The 18,868-nt window shown below is 35.4% G+C and overlaps 1 protein-coding gene across 2 annotated transcripts in view; it reads right to left on the reverse strand.

Moving 5' to 3' along the window:
* TENM2 (teneurin transmembrane protein 2) overlaps positions 1–18,868 on the reverse strand; it is a 1,512,848-nt gene that overhangs the window by 824,761 nt on the left and 669,219 nt on the right. For both annotated transcript variants that reach the window (XM_049109164.1, XM_049109163.1), the window contains one exon: positions 18,141–18,416. In XM_049109164.1, the coding sequence (XP_048965121.1) occupies positions 18,141–18,416 (276 nt within the window). The remainder of the gene's footprint in view (positions 1–18,140; positions 18,417–18,868) is intronic.

The following is an 18,868-nucleotide window of genomic DNA, read 5'->3' on the forward strand; positions in this document are numbered from 1 at the left end:
CTTTGCTCTTTGACATACTTCATCTCATTTAATAATTATAAGAATAAGGGAGAGGTACAACTGTTATCCCCATTTTACGGAAAAAGAAACAAGGGTTTCAAGAGCTTAGTGGTAGTGTGGCAAGGGCCGATAAAAAACAGAGCCAGGTCTCAGATCCTTGGCTCTCTGACTCCAAGAGCTCTGTACTTAATAGCTATGCTACCCTGGCCCCAACGTATCCTAGACTCACAGAGTTTATGATAAAAAGTATTATAAAGAGTGTGTAAGTACAATCTTAGATTGTTCCCATTTATTTTGAATAAGGGGTGACTCCATGCCTTCTCCAGCATCACAAGTTGACCATTGCCTTAAATGAGAGAAATAGATTGAGAATATTTTTTTAGGATCAATAGTGAATCTACACACTAGGGTTAAACTATACCTCTCCTAGTCCTTCTAACCCCATCATCAGGGGATAAAAGAAGCTCAAGAGATCCTTATCCTTTAACATCTAAAGCCCTGCCCTCATTGTTCACCTTAAATCCTTTTTAGGTACTTCATCATTGAAAAAAATTTCAACCATTTCCCCAAATGTTTCTTTCACATTCTTGCTCCAGTGGAAAACCTACTCTCCGTAAGGACACTATTCCCCCTGGAGTGTGCTCAATTGGTGGTAGTCTTTCCTTCTTTTGCCCTCATACCACCAGGACTGTAGATGTGAAAAAGGGACTTGCTCCTTTTCACCAGTAGATCATGCTCCTCAATGCTCTGAAGAGCATTGAGTCTCTTGCCATCTGATCATAACATACATTATCCCTCATTTGCTGATACCATATCTCAGCTCTGCCATTATTCCTCCTTTGTCATGATAAATTCAACTCCTGGCTCTCTGTCACTTACCATTGTGGTGGCTATCTCAACACACATGTAGGTGATCTTCTAATACCTTCATTTTTATTTCTTTGAAATGCTTTTGCCACTCTTTTTATCTTCCATCCAGACTCAGCTACTCATGTTCATGGTCTTACCTTTTCATTGTTGGTGACTATAATCCCTCCTCAATCTTAATTTCATGCAAACCCCTTTCTATTCCCCACTGTCTATCTTCTTAGCTAAAGGGTATGAGAGACATATCCTGACCCTATTAGTCTTTTGATACTCACTGGAACCTCCAATCAACTTATTTTCTGACCTTCTCTCATCCCATCATATTTTCCTTCCCATCCTTAGCTTTTGTGGTGAATTGTAATCATTATAATTACTCCTTGTACCCGCTTGCCCCTCTATTGCTTTATGATGTTTGGTGTTGGCTTGGTAAACTCACAGCCTTAGTTAAATCAAATGCTACCTACTTTGTACCTGCACTTGTTAATAAAATATGGATCAAAATACACACACACACACACACACACACACACACACACACACATACACCCTGACCATGAAGAGTAATGAAGAATGGTGTCCCACTCTATTAGTAACTTCTTCACACTTTTCTCTTTTACATCTCCCCCTCCAACCCTGTCTTTGATGTTCAGAAGTCATACATCACTGAAAAGATAGAAGCAATCACTGGAGAAATCCCACAGAATTCTATCATGTATCTTCTCATCTACCATAATCTGCTCTCTCTCTTTATAACAGATGAATTTTCCATGCTCTTGCACTTATGAAAGAGATCTTATCCTTTCATCTTTTATCAATAGATCTTTCCTTCTCTAGTGGACCATTCTCTCCAACACACAAATATATAGTTCTCTCTTATTTAAGAAGAAAAAAAAAGAACTCTCTTGCCTCCCCTTCTATAAGTTGCAGCAAGACTCATGGAAATTGTTGTCTTTATTGGTGTGTTTTGTTCTTGTCATCGTATTCTATTCTATTCTCTACTAATGCCACCACATTCAGTCTTTCAGTCTTTCACTACTTTCCACTCCAAAATTTGTTTCACTTCAGTTTCAGTTAATAGAACTTACCATTGCTGTTGGCAGAAAATCCATGCCTCTGGTTGTTCAGGCCAAAGAATTAAGGATTTTTTTTTTTTTGTAATAAGAACAGATAGCATGAGATCACCTTCTTAACAAATTATTAAGTGTACAGAACAGAGTCATTAATTTTAAAAACAATGCTGTAAAACAGATCTCAGAATTATTTGTCTTACATAGCTGAAACTATATACCCATTGAACAGCAAATCTCAATTTTTCCTGCCCTCAGCCTCTGGCAACCATTATTTTATTTTCCAATACTATGAGTTTTACTATTAATTAACCTCATATAAATGAAATCATGCAATGTTTGTCCTATAATTGACGTATTTCACATAGCATCATGTTTTTGAAGTTCATTCATGTTTTCATATATGGCTGGATTTCCTTATTTTTTATAGCCAAATAATATTCATTGTATGTACATGCCACTTTTTCTTTATTCCTTCATCCATCAATGGATGTTTAGATTATTTCTCCATGTTGATTATAGTGAATAATACCCCAACAAATATGGGGCACAAAAATCTCTTTAAGATCCTGATTTTCATTCTTTTGGGTGAATAGCCAAAAGTCTGATTGCCAGATCATATGGAAATACTATTTTTAATTATTTGAGGAAACTTTACATTGTTTTCCATAGAGGTTACACCATTTTCCATTCTCACCAATAGTGCATAAGAGTTCAAATTTCTCCACATCCTTGCCAACACTTTTTATCTTTCATTTTTTTTGTTAACAACCATTCTAACAAGTGTGAGATGATGTCCTATGATGATCTTAATCTATATTTCCTTGATTATTAGTGACGTTGACCATATTTTCATAGTGACGTTCATTAGTGATGTTGACCATATTTTCATATGCTTGTTGGCTTGCATAACTTTCTTGATGAAACTGAAAACTTATTCCTCTAAGATCTAAGACCTTTAAGCAAGAATGCCCACTCTCACCACTTCTCCTTAACATAATACTGGAAATCTTAGCCACAGCAACTAGGCAAGAAAAAGAAATAAAAGGCATTCAATTGGTAAGGAAGAAGTAAAACTATCCATTGGCAAATGATGTAATCTTACGTGCAGAAAACTCCAAAAACTCCAAAAAAAAAAAACCTGTTAAAAATAAATGAATTTATTGATGGACACAAAATAAACATGAAAAAAATCAGTTGTGTTTTAAAATACAACAAACTATCTGAAAGGGAAATTAAGGAAATAATTCCACTTATAATAGCATCAAAAGGAATAAAATACTTAGGAATGAACTTATTAAGTAGGTGAAAGATGTATACACTTAAAACTACAAAATTTTGATGAAAGAAATTAAAGAAGATGCAAATAAATGGCAAGACATTCCAATAATCTGCTAAGGGATAATATAAAAAATGTAAAGAACTCCTACAACTCAATAGAAAATAACAACACAACAAGAAGTCAACCAAACAAACAATAAACAAACAAACCCAAACCAGATAACCCAATTACGAAATAGGCAAAGGACTTGGGAGTCATCCTTGACTTCTCTTTTTCATACACTTCTCAGCCAGTGTATCTGGAAATACTATCTCTACCTTCAAAATATACTGAGAATCAGACCATTTATCACCACATCTGTTGGTCCTAGATACCATATCATCTTTTGTCTTGGTTAGTGCAATAGCCTCCTAACTGGTCTTCCCAACTTTGCCTTTATCACTCTCTATTCTAAACACAATACCCAGAGTGATATTTTTAAATGGAAAGTCAGATCATGTCACTCTTATGCTCAAAACTCTACATGGATATCCATTTTCCTCAGAATAAAAGCCACAGTTTAAAATTATCTATGGTGCCCTACATGACCTAGCTCCACCTTTGTCTCTGTCCTCATGTCCTACCATTCTTCCCACTTTGCTTTCTTCTGCAATCACCTTGATTTCCTTGAAGGCACCAGGAATGGTCCTGCATTAAAGTGTTTGAACTAGCTCTTCCATCCACCTGGGATGGCATATTCCCAGAAATCTGCATAATGAATATCCTTTCACAGCTAAATTCTTTGAATCCTTTAAGTTTGGGTTTCTTCAAATGTTAGCTTTTCAAGAAGCCTTTTCTGACATCCTCCAGTCTGTGGAGATACAGACTCTCAACTACCTTAAATTCTCATAGTGTTTTTCAGCATTAGTAGAGTTTCTATTCCCTTCCTTCTTTCTCTTTCCTTTCTTTTTCCCTTTCCTTCTCTTTCTCCCATCCTTCCCTTTTTTCCTTTCCTTTTCTGTTCTCCATTTCTCTCTCTCTCATTCTCTGTGTCTCTCTCTCTCTCTCTCTCACCGTTTTTATTGTCTATCTCTCCAAGTAAAACTAAAGTTACAAGAGGTAGAAATATTTTTCCAGTTTGTTAATGATAAATCCTAAGCATAATACATGGTAGGTGCTCAATAAATAGCTTTTTTTTTTAAAAGATTTTATGTGTTTATTCATGACAGACACAGAGAAAGAGAGAGAGAGAGAGAGAGAGAGAGAGAGAGAGGCAGAGACACAGGCAGAGGGAGAAGCAGGCTCCATGCAGGGAGCCCAATGTGGGACTCGATCCGGGGACTCCAGGATCAGGCCCTGGGCCGAAGGCAGGCGCTAAACTGCTAAGCCACCCAGGTGTCCCATCAATAGATATTTTGAATGCACTAAAATTTTATACTTAAATGTTGTTGCTACTCACTACTCAATACATTTAAATTACCCAAGAGACCAGTTTACCACTCATATGGGGAATTCTGTCTCACTGTTTGTGTTCTTTTTTTTTTTTTTATGATAGTCACACACACACACAGAGAGAGAGAGAGAGAGAGAGAGAGAGAGGGGCAGAGACACAGGCAGAGGGAGAAGCAGGCTCCATGCATGGGGAGCCCGACGTGGGATTCGATCCCGGGTTTCCAGGATCACGCCCTGGGCTGAAGGCAGGCGCTAAACTGCTGAGCCACCCAGGTGTCCCATCAATAAATATTTTGAACGCACTAAAATTTTATACTTAAATGTTGTTGCTACTCACTACTCAATACATTTAAATTACCCAAGAGACCAGTTTACCACTCATATGGGGAATTCTGTCTCACTGTTTATGTTCTTGATCCACTATCCCTTTTTAAATTAATTTTTTTCTCCCTTTCCTCTGAAATGTACAAGCTCATCCAATTTTACCCTTTTTAATTACAAAACAGCAGTCAGAGAGAAAAGAAACAAACAAAAAAAGACTTTGGGTTGAGAGACTTTGCTGCCACACCAACAATGGAACCCCTTTGGAGTCCTAGTGAAAATCACATAAGCGAGAATGAATACAGAACTACTATGTGCAAGTCACCATGCTTTCAGTTTCTTTTGAATGTTCTTTGTCTTCCATCCAAGTATTAAGAGTTATTCAGTTTGCTCCTGGCCCTCTACTCTTCTCTCTCTGCCCTTCTCCTTGTGTGAATTTATCTACTTCCAGATATATATATATATATATATATATATATATATATATATACATATCACTATTCTGATGTTCATTCTCAAGCTTATGTCTCCAGTTCAGATCTCTCTCCTAGGTTCCATTCTTAACAATTACTTATTTATCCACATTACTTTTCTACTTGAATATCTTATGTTACTTACCAATCTCCAAAATGGAACTCTTGGTCCTCTCCAAGGATTCCATATCTGAACATTTAGGTATCCATTGAATTGTTAAAAGTCAGGAATTCTTGACAGCTCTTATTCATTATCTCCTACATTCAAACTCCTATCAAGTTCTGTATATTTTACCTCTCAAATTAATTTCAAATCATTTACTTCTTTATATTGGCAAAGGCTACACTATTTCCCCCAAGTTCCAAAAGAAATAGATAAATGAAATGCTAAGCAGTCCAAAGGGGTAGGTGTTGACATACAATTAAAGACACTAGAATGGTCTTGAGTCCAAGTCCAAGAGGACTTAGCATCTTAGATAATTCTTTGATGATGAATGAGAATATTATAGACAGGTGGCTTTGGGATAGCAGTCAAAGCTAAGGCAAAAGTACAAAGACACAGAGGAGGAAAGAGCGTGCTCTGGAAAAAATATGTAACCCAGTTGGGTTAGAGCTGAAAATATATTTAGAGGAGAAGTGGGAGCAAGGGCTAAAAACATAAAATTGGACTATATTGTGGAGGGTGTGAAATACCAAAAAGGGACAGATTAAGTTGATTTGTATACTTCTGTCTTCCCAATGTGCCTTTTTGTTCATAGCCATAAATGTGTATCAGCGGAAGTGGCAGACAGCCTGTATTCTCTTAATTGTTGTGCATTTCACTAGGGTCTTTTCCATTCTGAATGTACAAAGGGATGCCCTAGAATACGGAACTTTTCCTACCCTTTTATATCTATAACATCAATTATTAAGCAACACTCTATATTAGTAGAGCCATATGTTTATTATAATAGTAATTGCTTCCACATGATTATTTTCAGAAATTTTTCCTTATGTACTGAGATATTTATCTTGCATGCAAAGCTACCTATTTTGTAAAAATACCAATAGCTGGGATACCACTGTGTTTATGATTACTATCCTCATTGAATCAAAGGCACCATATAGATGAAGAAAGTTTTAAGAATATTTAATACATCATTTACTCGATTCTATCTCCTCAAGGTGCCTTGCAGATTGTCTTAGCAGATGTGAAATTCCTTTCATCATGTGGAAGGCAATTCTATCCTTGGTTTGTTATAAATTAACAATCTGAAATAAAGTCCTGAATTCTGAACAACAGCTGAAATATTTAATATGGAAAAAAATGTCTTATCCTACAAAGAGCTAGTTATTTTTCCTTGGTCTATGCAACCATTTTAAATTCTTTTCTAGTTTTAGTCTGATTTATTAAATTAATTTCTGAGATCTCCAGGTCAAGACCATGTACATGTTTATGTACATATATGAATGTACATATATATACATATATACATATATATGAATGCCACATAAACATATACATGGTGTGTATCTATATATCATATATATACACATACATACATATATACACAGGTATATATGTATACCTGTGTGAGGTATACATATATATATATGTGTGTGTGTGAGTATACATACATACATAGGAGTATTTCCTATAGGAGTATTCCATCCTATAGGAAATACATTAAAAAAAAAAAGGAAATATATTGCATAATTTTGAGAACATAGCCAAGTGATTTTCACACCTGTAAATGAACATTTTAAACCATATATATAAATAACAAAGTACAATAGGACTTATTCTGGGATTACTTCGGGCTTTATAAAAAGTTAAGGCAAATTAAACAATGAGAACAATCCAACATCTTCTCATCTGAAGAAGAAATATAAATCATCAAGTAGACATATAAACAGTTAATAAGCACATAGAGAGTTGCTCAGCCTCACTTATACTCAAATAAATCAAAACCAGAATAAATATATTTTCATTTTCATCAAGAAATAGAAAAAATATTAACATAGTTTCCAGTGACTCCTGAGCACTAGTATGTGTCCCATATGATTCTCACACAGTGCTGGTGCAAGTATAAACTTTTCTACCAGGAAACTAGTTGAAAAGAATTACAATTTTGTATAACTATATATGTCTGAATTTTTCATGAATTTATTGTAAGATTAGAATTAGGAATGTGAACAGGAATTTAGCTATAAGGATTTTATTCATCACACTGTTCTTTACTACTTCTAAAGTAAAAATAAGTTACATATCCTATAAAAGAAATTTGAAAAAAAAGTATTATGCTAAAGGAGCCCTATGCATCTGTTAATTATTGCATAAAATATTTAATGTCATGGAAAAATGTTTATATTTACTGAAAAAATTAAGGCTACATAGGGCATGCAAATCATGATGCCAACTCTATGGAAATATTAATATCATCCACGCATATTTTTTCATACATTTTACATATTTATGTTACATTTTTACACATATGTATATTTGTATATAGTACCTATGTATTACATATTAATATGTTATTTACATAACCATTTAATATATATGTATATATCTTACTCTGTACATTATAAATATTAACAATAAAAATTTGGTCTTCAATAATTGCTAGTACTAAAGTGAAAAATTGGTAACTGTTGGAATTTATTTCAGGAGTCCAGATGGCTAGGACTCTTCAAAAAGCAAGGAAAAGGATACCACTTCATATCACATCCTACTAGACCTGGCAAATATATTTATTATTGTTTAATGAGGAAGACTGAAAGTACCAAAGCTTAGTATTAATATTAAAAAGCTAGACAAAAACAAAATATACTCTAAAAGTCAAAAATGAGAGAATTAAAAATAATGAATTTAATAAAAAAGAAAAAGTGAGAGTGACTAATAAAGACAAGCAGAAAGCTTGAAAGAAAAATAAATATATTCCTGTCAAGTCTGACTTTTAAAAGATCTGAAAGATAAAAATACAAGTTTAGGGATGAGAAGGCAAACATCACTATTATAAGTTACAAGAGAACTTATAATAAAGTGTATAAAAAAATAAAAAAAATTAAAAAAATAAAGTGTATGAATATATGACTCCAGAAAAGGCAATAAGGACACAGAAGCAGAAAGAATCTTCAAGAAACCGTTAATGAACTACAACACGCTAACTGTTCCATTATGACCTATTTTCCTTGCATATAACAATACTAGATGCTATTAATTTTTTAAAATATTTTATTTATTTCAGAGACAGAGAGAATGAGCAGGGGGAAGGGCAGAAGGAGAGGGGAAGAGACAAGCAGACTCACCTCTGAGCATGGAGCCAGACAAGGAACTTGATCCTAGGACCCAGAGATCATGACCTGAGCCTAAGTCAGACGTTTAACTGACTTAGCCAACCAGGTGTCCCTAGATGCTATCATTTAATCATTTGATAAATGATTAAATGCTGGGTCTAGCTGTTATAACACTCTGTTGTGTGTGTAAGCACCATAGAAGATCATCAGAATAGTACCTGTACTCCATGAGCTTCAAATTAGATGCTTTTCAAATTTTAGTATTTTAATTATATTCACCATTCATATGGTGGCCAGGGGTTAATTTCTCCTCTCAAAATACCAAAAAGTAGGAACCAGAATCTCTGTAATTCAGAAAGTTCTTATGGCCTCCTACTTGAATTACTATTTCCTTCTCTGATATTACTACTTCTCATTTTGTTACCTTCCTGTCCAAACACCTGTGTGTGTGTACATGTATGCTTTAATTGGATGCTTCCTAAAACACAACAATCTCTGCTTGAACAAACTGCCAGTAATTCTCTCATGTCTTCTTGGTCAGACCTTATTTTCTTAGGATGAAAGTCAAACTTCTTGGTCATCTGGTCCCTACACATCTATTGATAAATTTCTGCTACAGTCCAATAAAAAATCACTATGTTCTCATTAGTCTGACTAGAATTGGAATTTGATGGAAAGGAATATTCCTGAAAAATCATCATCATTTTTACATCACTTCTTCATTCTCCAACAACCATACCCATCGTTTTCTTCTTCATTTGGAATATCCTTCATCTCATTTCCACTCATATAAACTCTAACCCTCATTTACAGCCTAATTAAAACTCCGCCTCCTCAAAGCTTCCCCTATTATTCCAGTCTGCCGACACATGTAATGTTTATTTTCTTATTTCCCTACTGAGAGTCGGTAGAAATTTTCTCTATAAATGTATAGGGGTGCTTGCTTTCTTCAATAAACAGCAAAGTACATATTTTTATCTATCCATATAAGAAGTGAAAGTTGACACAGAATTGAGAGAAGAAAATAGAAACTGCATAAAAAAAATAGTAAGGTACGATCCATACAGATAGCTATGAACAATAAGAAAGACAGTCTAACAGGTTACCACAAGATAATGGATTCTCCAAATATTCCAAGGAGAGTCTGTCTGCTTAGACTTAATCTCCTGGGAAATAAAATGTCTAAAACAATATTCACTTAAAATTTTGTCATATGCCTATATCAATATAAAATTTTTGGAGACATATCCAATGTATACACTGTTGCATTTATACAATCCATCACGTGTGTGTATGTGTGTATGTGAGTGCACATATGCTAATGTATACAGGATAAGACATACTCAGAAATAGAATTTTAAAGGATAAATGTACAGAAAAGTAAATAGAAATAGAAATTTTAATATTTCCTACACCCTTGTGAACCATGATGCTCAAATCACATTTTGAAAACCCAATCCTGCTAATTTTAACAAGACAGTGAAATGAAAAAATAAAGAAATTAGCTCACTGATACAGTAACTGAGCCTAAAGTGTTGAGGGCAGAGATCAGGGTTGAGAAGGGAGGAAGAACATAGAAGAATATATTTTATGTTACAAAGAAATCAGCTCTTCACCAAATCAAACATTATATTTCTGAGAGACTTATACTGGTTGAGAGCTCCCAGGAGGGAAGTGTTTGTATGTGGAAACAAAGAGAAAGTGGGACCTTTTACATGCATTCTGACTTGACTGGATGGGACAGCATAACTGGAACAGTGGCTTAGGCTTTAACGGGAATGTTCCTTGGTCTAAGATGACCAAAGGAGTTCAAGTCAAAAGGTCAGCACAGGTCTCCCTTGTCTTCCTTCCCCTAAAATTGTACACTACCAAAGGTCTATAGTACTCATTTTGGCACTTTTGTGTATGGCCTTATGTAACCATCTCTCTGGACTTTGATCAGTTTGTATTTCTTGATGTCTATTCTTCTCAGTAATGGCCCTTCTCCCAACTGAACTACCCTTCATGAACCCAAAACAGACACATACATGCAAAGAGACAAACACAACGGTTTTGTATAATGCTGAGTTTCCAGTAGCTTCTCCTTAAATCTTTTCAGAACTAAAAGAGGGATCCTCCAACTTAAAGTGTCTTCTCATCTGAGATGACTTAGCTACTTTTCATCAACTCTAAATAAAAAGAAACATAGTTTTGTCAGCATCATATGCGTGTGTTTTTTAAAAATATACATATTTAACCAATATGTGTTGCCTTCTAAATGCCGATTTTCTTCTTTTTAAAATAATTTCAAAGATCCTTTTGGATCAGTGAATGTGAGATAGTGTATTTCTTGCTTCCCAAGCCTCCTCTTGTGCCTAGACTCTGTATTAGTTCATGTTCCTCTTTTTTATGTTTAATACAAGCGAGGTATTGCTGTAGTGTCATTCGTTCCTACTCCCCCTCAGGCCAGAGTGAATCTCCAGGAATGGAATTCCCAAAGAATGCCAACTCAGATATTTCAGCCCCTTCCATTAGTAAATATGCTTGTATTTCAATTGCTTTTTCTTCTTCACAAATATCCTTGGGATGTTAAGAGAACTGGGAGGATACTACACTCTGAGCAAGAGCCATCACTGAATAACACTCAGGGATCCTGCTTATCCACTTGTAGAGGAGCATTGCTCAGTGTGTGAAGCACTGTTTTCCAGCTCCCAACTCAGCATTATCCAACATCGCTCCCAGTTTTTCTCCCTTGAGGCACTGGAGGCCTTTGTATATCATTGCATTTTCCTCTTCTAGACCTTGGCTTTATTGTCTTCCACTTCATTGTAACAGACTCCATAAACCCTTTGCCTGATCAAAACTGAACATAATTAGTATGAAGTCATTTTCCTTCTCTTTAAATGGCTTCCCTCTAAAAAGCCCTGGGGTTTTCCTCAATCAGCTGAAATAGCTAAAGTTTTTAAAGTAAGTCTTCCCTCCATCTCTTTCCTAAAAGTCCACCTAGATACTTTTACTTCAGAATAGCTTTAAGTTTATGTACTGAAATAAAAAAATTCTGACCAACGTCTTAATACTGAAAAGATTGGGTTGGCAAATCATTCACTCACCATCCCCTCCCACATACATACAATTACTTTCCTAATCTCCACTTTAAATTGATTTTCATTTGATTTAATTTTATCAGAACACCTTAAAATTACTTTAGAAATTTGGTATAGTGAAATTCAGCCCATCTTCCAGATGAGTCAACCTTAAAAAACAAGCAACAACACTATCTCAAACACACGTAAATTAAGCTACCATTGCTGGTTTCTAGCTTTCTCTCTATTATCTTTATTGTCTCTGGCTTCCTCAAAGTGTGCACATAAGTTGGTAAGTCAAGTGCTACAAAGGAATAAGCAGACTTTAAATGAGTGGAGTAGATGGAAGGGAGCTCAGGTGAATCAGGTGACATCAACCCTCCAGCACTCCTGCAGTTACTGTTTCTAACCAAATTCATCCAGTAGGAAAGCTGGACAAGTGTTACTGGATCTTGTATATTTCAAGAGAAGCCAACAATAAAAATTTCTACTTAAAAATGTTGGTTCATAACGCCAAATTTTTTAAACACTGGACTGACCAAATTTCATGCACTACAGTTCATAACCTCTATGTTAATGACCATTCTGTGAATCTCCTCCCTCAACCTTTGACACCTTGAACATCCCTCAAACTGAGCTTAGGGAAACTGGAAAGACAATTTTCAAGGCACTTCTTTCAGCTAGCACCAAATAATACTCAACATTAAATCAGTAACATTTTTACCTCTAGGTGTAAGTGTATATACATAATACCTACATGTGTGCAATTTCTATCCTACTTACAAATCTATTACTTGAAATTTCCTCCTCCTCACTGTGTCCTAGTTTCAGAATGGGTAAATTAAATGTCTCATTACTTCTTATATGCCTTTGCAACCCCTTTTTTAGTGTCGTCATATTTTATTGTGTGCAGGTTCATCAGGATGCAGTTGTCTGTAGGAAACTCATACTATCAACTTCCTTAGCTTTAACTTGTTTTACTTATGGCTTTGATACTTGATTGCGTCTCTCCCCAAAATTTAAATTTAATTTTATCCTTGACAAACAACAACTAAACTAAAAAGTGACTGAACAATAAGCAAAAAAGTAGAGATTTCCAAGTGAAGAGTCTTCCAATGGTGAAGTGACAAAAACAGTTTGCCTCTCACCCAGTTACTGCCTTTGCTGCTTAACTGAAGTGAAAGTACAGATATCAGGAGCTCAGCAGCTTAAAACCAAATGATTATCCACCCAGCCCAATGTCTCCCCGAAGGCCTAAAGATTACACATGTAATAATCAGGCTGCCCTTGCCAAAAGTAAGGCTTAGTGCTTCATTTTATTTATTGTATTTATTGAATGGAGCCATTCCTTGATACCCCCTGGGAGCATTAACAAACATGAAAGAAACCACCAAAGGAAAGAAAGAAATATATAAATAACTAAAACCCATGCCACTAAAGTTTATAATCTGGAACAAGCAGTATTGACACTCTTTCAAGTCATCTGTTCTATTTTCAAGCAATGTAAGCATTGCTTCCATTTGCCAAAAACCCGAAACTCCAAAGTCCCATATAGGTCCCTTTGCAAAATACCTGTCCTTCCATTTCTTCTTAATGTACCAAGCCAAGTGACAATGTGATACTCCTAAATTTTGTGTCTAATGCTGTTATTATTAGCTGTTTTTTAGCGTGGCGATGATCACATATTTAAGACTCTTGTTAACAAACTTTTTGTAAAATAAGGTGCCACTACAGCCTCTAATATCTGAACTTTTATGGAACCCAGCGGTTATTAATATCCTATTATCCTTTCATTTAGGAATAGATAAGACTGTGAACCTTCTGACAGGTGATTTTTTTCTCACATCTTTTACTTTTCAATCCATGATGACTCATTTCACATTCCTTACAAATATCATTCTTTCAAATTTGCAAGTGTAAGAAAAATGAATCTTAAAAAACACAGTTTGAAATAATTGTCATGATAAAGGATTTAAAGTTTGTTTTGTTTTCTTCGTGCTTTGTTTTGTTTTTAAGGAATTGAGACAAAATTTTCTTTCCATGGAAGTTTTTTCCCATGAAGTTTGGCTGGAAAAGAAATCATCCCTGTATTGATATCAAAAGCATAGTTGAGTATTACTTCATGATTTCTGTAGCTTGTTTACTATTCTTATTCCCAACTTTAAAAGCAAAACTATGAGCCCTTGGCTATAATTATCTGGTGCTTATTGTAAGTTTTTATATCTTTTCCAGGCGTCCTCTGTAAACTTTACATATGAGATGATGGGGAAGAAGGAAGGAGTAGAGTGGATCATAAAACAAAATAAAGTTAAGAGTATATTAGTGCAATAGAGTGGAGCAAAAATAGAAACCCACTCACAGGTCTTAGATGTGCTTACTTAGAGTGCACTCTAATACCTTTATTCAGGGGCTGTTTTTTGAAGAGAAAGGAAGAAGACTTGAAAAACTCACCTCACATGACAAATGAATGCAATGTGGTTGGTGGCACTAACCTATAGATATTGTCCCTGGTATTAAGGAAATCCTTCCTCCTCTCAGAGTTCAGTCCTTATGCCTCAGTTAACATGTGATGAGTGCCTGGGTGTGTTCAAGATCTCCTGAGGAGGCAGGAACACTGCAGGCCTCAGCCAAGAGGACTCACTATCTAATAGAATCTATGTTCCACAAACACACTTTACACAAATCCATTATGTGCCAAGAGCTAGCTTGTTTTATAAGTGCATTCTGTGAAATGCAATGAAATTAAACAACATTTATATTTCCAACCTCAAAATACATTGTGAGAATTATAAATTTCCCAGCTGATAAGAAATGAAAATGAACATCATTCTTATTTACTTCCGGTGGAAGCAGAGAGGCTAAGGGAAGGCTAATTTTCTTCTTTAACAAAGTCTAGATTTAGTTTTCTATAATTTCTGGCTCTATATTCCATAGACAAGCTTCTTTTCTTTGTGTTTTCTTTTTTTTTTTCTTTCTGGATTTCTAATACAATAACTAAAACTAGAATTATGTGAAAAAAAAAAAACACTCAAGGATATTTTTAAGTCCCCAAGGTGAAGAAATCGCCTAAGGGAGTCAAGTGTACATAGACCAGATTTTTTTTACAGTGTGTGCTATTCTGCATTTTTAAGGAGGCAATTAGTTATTCTTGTGTATTAGTGACTGCCCCATTTTCTCCATAACTCAGGTGATACAAAGGGCCTCAGAAAGGTATATTTTAAGTGGGACATTTATTACCCCCAAAAAAGGATGATTCTAATTTAAAGTCATCGAGGAAGCTCTTTCTATAGATGTAAATTACACAGCCACAAAAATTTGGCCTAGCTGTTCTCAACTCTCATTGCCATTTCTAACTAAACCATCTTTAACTTAAAGACAGAGCTAAAGAACCTGATAAAACCACTTGAACCTGAGAGTTGTATTTGTTTAAAGCGAGCAAAGCCAGCACTATGTTAATTTGGTTGCCATACATATAGCAAGTGTAAGATGCGGAGCTGTGAAGAAAAGAAAAGAATAAAAAAAGACAAATTTATCATGTGTTCAGTGTGATGGGACTTTCAAGTTACTAGTAGGTCACTCCTGTCACAGTGGCATGGAGGCAGAACTGTTGGCAGGCAGAGCCTTTATTACATGAGTCTGATGGGTTGGATACATGTTTCACACTAGAGAAAGAGGACTTGGTCTTTGAGATCTGTCTTCACATTCTAACTTTGCTTAGCAAAACCACAACTGGAATTTTTTAAGGGCAATTTTAAATAAGTGCTGTGAAAATCAAGGTACCCCAAGATCCTACCATAAAAATGAAATGAAAATACATGGGATACAAAGAAAAATTCATTTTATGAGCACATATCTTTACAATCTAAAATTGAATCGGAGAGCTTCTTTCTAAAAGTATAGATTCTTTAACTTCCTCTTCAAGAGAGGCATACCTAAAAGGTTATTGATTTGGTTCTGAAGGACAGAGTGTTTATTATGGAGGAAGCCATCGCGGGGTACAAGTGTGAGAAATTAATGATGGCTTTGTAAGTGTCCATGCTGTGGTGTGGAACCAGTGGGGCAACTGTCAATCTATATGATAATACATTCCCAAACTTCATAAAATCAGTGATGTGAAAATGCATTGATTTCTTTGTGAGCTAAACAGAATTTGTCAAAGAGAAAGAGCAAGAAGTTTACTGAAGTTAACACCTCTGCCTGCGCCTCACTTTTTATTTGCTTAAAGGCTTTATGATGTGACATGTAAAATATCTTATTTTTATTTTTGGTCCCAAATGAGAATAGAACACGCATTACGTACATCTTCTGAATATGTGAGATACTGAAACATTTAAAAAAGAGAAAAGGAAGCACATTTTATCTGTACATTTTAAAATAACTAGCTATCCCCTAAGCTTGAACTCCGGCGTCCTTACCTCCTTCGTGCTCTGCCAGATGTAGGCACAAAAGAGTCACTCAGTACTTCCAAGTACAGATTTCTTTACACAATTCTGACTGCATTATAACTGAAATTACAGGAAAAAATTGAGACACTAGATTTAAGGGTTTATTTCCTATCCATACACAGGGATTTATATAAACTCCTCAAAGATGCAAATTGCTCAAATATGATGTTTTGAATAATACTAGAAAAAAGAGACTACTCTTGGTTTATGAAATACATCATTAATTACAAAATTCTCCTATCCATAATAGTTCTAAGTAAATTCAAGGCAAGCATTTTTTGCTCCCTTTGCTTCCCTGGAAAACTCTCCTTCTCAGCTGAGTTTTTAAGATGTATATAGGTTTAACAAGAAGGGGTGTGGATTCTATCGATTTGCTTCAATTTTGTATAGATGATTCCCATGAGACCAGTGAGAGTACCACCATGGAAGATTTGCCAAAATACCTTGTCTAAAATGTGCCATAAATTCTTGGATTGCAAGTGATTTCATTTATTAGGCAATCAAACTGCCTCCACTTAAATAGTATCTGACACACACAGAGTTGAAAAAGAACATCAGTAAATGGATTCAATGTATGCCTTTATGAAAACTTCTAAAAGTAATTTCCTATCAAATAAGTACCTTAGAGTGTTGAATGTGCCAAGTGTCAGAATTTTGTTAAAATTCAAAAGGAGTCAAGTACAGATTTTTCCTTGAGAGTACACCTTGATTAGCTACATGAACGGAGGCATAAGTAAGACACATCTCCTTGTCCCCACAGTAGAATAAATTATTTCAGAATTAAACACAAATTTAAATGCAACAAAGTGACATCTTTTTGGATATATGCGACTTACCCAGGAAATGATGTATTTTCAACACAGTTTTGAGATTAAATGATATTTAGCTATGCTTTCGCATTCACAACAAGCTGTCCGCCTGCAAATTTCTTTTTCTTTTTTTAAATGCAAGAAAATACTTAAAGCTGCTCTAGTAGAAGTTTATAATATTTTATATAAACATTCTTAACTGATCTGTTTGTAAACATTTTAATGGCAATTCTTTCAGCAAACACACGATATATTCATAACAAACCACACAGCATTTGATGTTTTCTTCATAAATCAGCTGTACCTAATGCAATTTATCTTTTAAAAGATGTTTTTGACTAAACACAATTCTGAGTCGCTAAGAAATCCACAAATAAGCACCTTATCTCTTTAATGACTTGCTTGGGCTTCCCTATATTTACTGCTTAATGATCGGAAGCATTTAATTTTCAAAGTTTCATTAAAACCCATCTACAAAGCTGATGGATAAGCAATAGTGATTTGTGATAGAAGATGTGGAAAGCCATTAACCTACATAGGTACCAAGGAGAAAAGTAAACATAGAAGAGAATACTTTTTTGAAGACAAGTCTCTTCCTATTTGTCATTATTAAACTCCAGAGCATCTGTTCCAGGTTTGATCTTCAATACGGATATGAGGCATTGCTGCCTGGAAATGAAAGTCTAAGATAAGGTAGGATTCTTAAGAGATCTTCATGAAAAAAATACCCCAGGTTGCCATTTACTGGGAAGGGGAAATCAATACGAAGACCTAGAAACTTGTGGCGAGAGGACATTTTCTAGGTATAGGTCATAGTTTATCAAGTCGCCTCTTTTGCAATGTAATTTACTTGCTAATAAGACCAACTGACTATACCTGAATACTGTGTTATCATCAAAATGTGATTTTAAAATTCTCTCCTCATTCCTTGTGTGCTTGAGGTTTGCTGGTTTATTTTTCACGAGCTCTGAGTGGGTAGACAAGGTCGAGTTAAAAGAAAATGAATGGTTTCACACTCCTCTTTATTAAAGAAAAACAGGCATCCCCAATGCCACACTGCGCCGTTACCCAGAACATTAAAAGGTATTTAAGAAGCAGGCCTACCGTTCTCATCATCTGACTTATTTTCGTTGTCAGAATCGGTCAAAGTAAGGGCTGAGTTCTCACGACTGGACAGGCCGGAACTGCGTCTGGATTTTATCCCTCTCCCCCACAGTCTGATGGCGTGTTCTGGAGACATCCCTCCCTCTGTGTCGGAGTCGGCGTCAGACCCTGTGCTCAGAGAGTAGCCCTGGTGAAGGATCCCCATGTCAGAACAGTAGCCACTTCGGTGCGGGGAGGGCTCACAGATTCCCAGTTCCGCAAGGGTGAAGTTAGTTCCTAAGGTGACAGCAACAGAGAGACTCATTACAAATTGTGAAATGCCCTACAAAGTTGAAATTGATTCTTAAAAACAAAACAAAACAAAACAAAACAAAAAACAGACAGGTGCTTTTCCCATCCAAAAAAAAAAAAGAAAAAATCTATTGGATTTCCATGGTGTACAGGAATATATGAGCAAAAGCAAGAGTATGTGGGATACTGGGGTACATTTGAGAACAAAAAAAAAAAACATAAACATCCAAGAATTATTTTAACCCTCGGCCAGAATGCTCAGATTTTGCTTCAAAAATGTTACAGCAGTACTGTGGTCTAGGTAGCACAAGGAGCTGAAAAAACACTGGATATATAACAACAGCTAACATATACCAAGCGCTTACTTTGCTCCGGGCATCTTTTGTTTGGCAACTTCTATTTTATGTTTTTCGATTTTACAACAGCTCTATGGAGAA

Source organism: Canis lupus, chromosome 4, assembly GCF_003254725.2.
Source record: "Canis lupus dingo isolate Sandy chromosome 4, ASM325472v2, whole genome shotgun sequence".
Classification (NCBI taxonomy): Eukaryota; Metazoa; Chordata; class Mammalia; order Carnivora; family Canidae; genus Canis; species Canis lupus.